This window comes from Monopterus albus, unplaced genomic scaffold, assembly GCF_001952655.1.
Source record: "Monopterus albus unplaced genomic scaffold, M_albus_1.0 scaffold250.1, whole genome shotgun sequence".
NCBI classification, from domain to species: Eukaryota; Metazoa; Chordata; class Actinopteri; order Synbranchiformes; family Synbranchidae; genus Monopterus; species Monopterus albus.
Genome location: NW_018128130.1, coordinates 2,038,008 through 2,041,206, shown reverse-complemented (window position 1 = coordinate 2,041,206; position 3,199 = coordinate 2,038,008). Strand labels below are relative to the sequence as shown.

Sequence of the window (3,199 nt, the reverse complement as noted above, 5' to 3'; positions counted from 1 at the left end):
ACAGACTCCTTTTTACTCAGATCTGTCCAGTAAAAGAACTGTGGTATAACACATGTATGTTCATGACTGCTCTGATATTTTTTTCTTAGTGTGAATAAACACATCAATTCTTCCTAGGGCAATAAAAAAGGTATCCATTGCCACCACTTTGGGTCAGGGTCAGACTTTTTTACCTTCAGGGCTGCCTTGCGGTGTTCTGCCATCACTGTGAGCTTCTCCAGCAGTCCACGGAGATACTCCTGAGTAGCATGAGAAACCAGTGCCACCACCTCTGGACCGACATCAGTTACTCCCAGTGCCTGTCCTAGCACAGGACACACAAAACATCTGTGTAGTGTCCACAAGTTCAAAGCAACGATGTTTTATCCGAGGAACTCAGAATATTTATAATTAATACATTAGACCTTAATTCTAGGCAGCGAGGACCAGTTGAAGACAGCTACATGCAAACTACCCCTTTGCAAACCAACCAGATGTGGACATCAAAAGGACCTGATGAAGCCAGTATCCCGGAGGGAGAACCGGCCACCCACTGAGAAGCAGCTCCACTCCTAAAGTAACAGATTTGACGACAGATTTGTCCCGAGTCTTCAGCTCCAGACCATCTCGGTTCTCTGGACCCTGCTCAACTCTGACCCAGAGAGGCCCCAGACCACGCTTCTCTCCTCCTGGCCACGTGGAATCTCTTTCCCCTTTTTCAGTTGGGTCCCTGAACTGGTGGAATTCACTGCTTTCAGATGTAGACTGAAGTAATTACTCTGATTAACAAACTGTTCAATAGTGTGATGGAACTATAACCATCTTGTGTACTAATCTAACGAGATATTTGAATACTGATATTAAATTTTCATAAGTGTAGTTATTTCCACTACATCTGACTGTGTCAAACACAAAGACACTGTATAATGGTAGCTAAGCTTGTCTGTGGCATTTCCAGAAAAGTGAAGTTTAAAAACCAATCAAAACAAAATACAGTGGTGTGAAAAAGTATTTGCCCCCTTACTGATTTCTTATCTTTTTGCATGTTTGTCACACTGTAATGTTTCAGATCATCAAACAAATTTAAATATTAGTCAACGATAACACAAGTAAACACATCATGCAGTTTTTAAATGAAGGTTTTTATTATTAAGGGAAAACAAAATCCAAAACTACAAAGCCCTGTGTGAACAAGTGTTTGCCCCCTAAACCTAATAACTGGTTGGGCCACCCTTAGCAGCAACAACTGCAATCAAGCGTTTTCGATAACTTGCCATGAGTCTTCCACAGCGCTGTGGAGGAATTTTGGCCCACTCATCTTGGCAGAATTGTTGTAAGTCAGCCACATTGGAAGGTTTTCGGGCATGAACTGCCTTTTTAAGGTCATGCCACAGCATCTCAATTGGATTCAGGTCAGGACTTTGACTAGGCCACTCCAAAGTCTTCATTTTGTTTTTCTTCAGCCATTCAGAAGTGGACTTGCTGGTGTGCTTTGGATCATTGTCCTGCTGCAGAACCCAAGTTCGCTTCAGCTTGAGGTCACAAACGGATGGCCGGACATTCTCCTTCAGGATATTTTGGTACACAGCAGAATTCATGGTTCCACTTATCACAGCATGTCTTCCAGGGCCTGAAGCAGCAAAACAGCCCCAGACCATCACACTACCACCACCATATTTTACTGTTGGTATGATGTTCTTTTTCTGAAATGCGGTGTTACATATACGCCACACATAATGGGACACACACCTTCCAAAAAGTTCAACTTTTGTCTCGTCTGTCCACAGAGTATTATCCCAAAAGTCTTGGGGATCATCAAGATGTTTTCTGGCAAAACTGAGACGAGCCTTTATGTTCTTTTTGCTCAGCAGTGGTTTTCGTCTTGGAACTCTGCCATGCAAACCATTTTTGCCCAGTCTCTTTCTTATGGTGGAGTCATGAACACTCACCTTAACTGAGGCAAGTGAGGCCTGCAGTTCTTTGGATGTTGTTGTGGGGTCTTTTGTGACCTCTTGGATGAGTTGTCGCTGCGCTCTTGGGGTAATTTTGGTCGGCCGGCCACTCCTGGGAAGGTTCTCCACTGTTCCATGTTTTCGCCATTTGTGGATAATGGCTCTCACTGTGGTTCGCTGCAGTCCCAAAGCTTTAGAAATGGCTTTATAACCTTTTCCAAACTGATAGAGCTCAATTATTCTCTTTCTCATTTGGTTTTGAATTTCTTTGGATCTCGGCATGATGTCTAGCTTTTGAGGATCTTTTGGTCTACTCAGAGTTAAGTTATGTTTTGACAGGGGGGGGAAACACTTATTCACACAGGGCTTTGTAGTTTTGGATTTTGTTTTCCCTTAATAATAAAAACCTTCATTTAAAAACTGCATGATGTGTTTACTTGTGTTATCGTTGACTAATATTTAAATTTGTTTGATGATCTGAAACATTACAGTGTGACAAACATGCAAAAAGATAAGAAATCAGTAAGGGGGCAAATACTTTTTCACACCACTGTATTTCATGGATGTAAAAAAAAAAGAAAAAAAAAAAACTCAAAACTTTATTAAATGGTAGTAAAAACATGGGGAAAAAAAACACATACAATCATATTTCATTTCCAGAAGGTTTCATTAATACATGATGGTTTTATTTTTTCATTTTGACTTTAATTTAAAATATAACAAAGTGAAATATGATATCACAATGGGATATAGGATATAGTTCTGTCTCCATTTTAAATCTTGTTAGCACCATTAACATAATTTACTTTGGTTGCGTCTGAGTGTGAGAGAAGGAAAGTGCTATTTCTCATGCATCTTGTCTATGGCTGTTAAATTTGTGCTAGTGTGAAACAGTAATTGTATGGATGTCGATTCAGCATCCATACTATGTTATCCAATTATTTATTATTACTATTGTATGGATGCTGAGTCAGCATCAGCCAGGACACCCTAGGCCGGAGGTCGATGATCGACTTTGTGGTTGTTTCATCTGATCTCCGGCCGTATGTCTTGGACACTCGGGTGAAGAGAGGGGCGGAGCTGTCAACTGATCACCACCTGGTGGTGAGCTGGATCCGATGGCGGGGGAGGAGGCTGAACAGACTCTGCAGACCCAAACGTATTGTGAGGGTCTGTTGGGAACGTTTAGCAGAATCCCCTGTCAGAGAGATCTTCAACTCCCGCCTCCGGCAGAGCTTTGACCAGATCCCGGGGGAGGTTGGAGGTAT

At 41.9% G+C, this 3,199-nt stretch overlaps 1 protein-coding gene across 1 annotated transcript in view; it reads right to left on the bottom strand.

Moving 5' to 3' along the window:
* Positions 1 to 3,199, bottom strand: part of LOC109972213 (transcription initiation factor TFIID subunit 4-like) — a 43,793-nt gene that overhangs the window by 27,781 nt on the left and 12,813 nt on the right. The window contains exon 13 of the mRNA XM_020620926.1: positions 174 to 304. Within this exon, the coding sequence (XP_020476582.1) occupies positions 174 to 304 (131 nt within the window). The remainder of the gene's footprint in view (positions 1 to 173; positions 305 to 3,199) is intronic.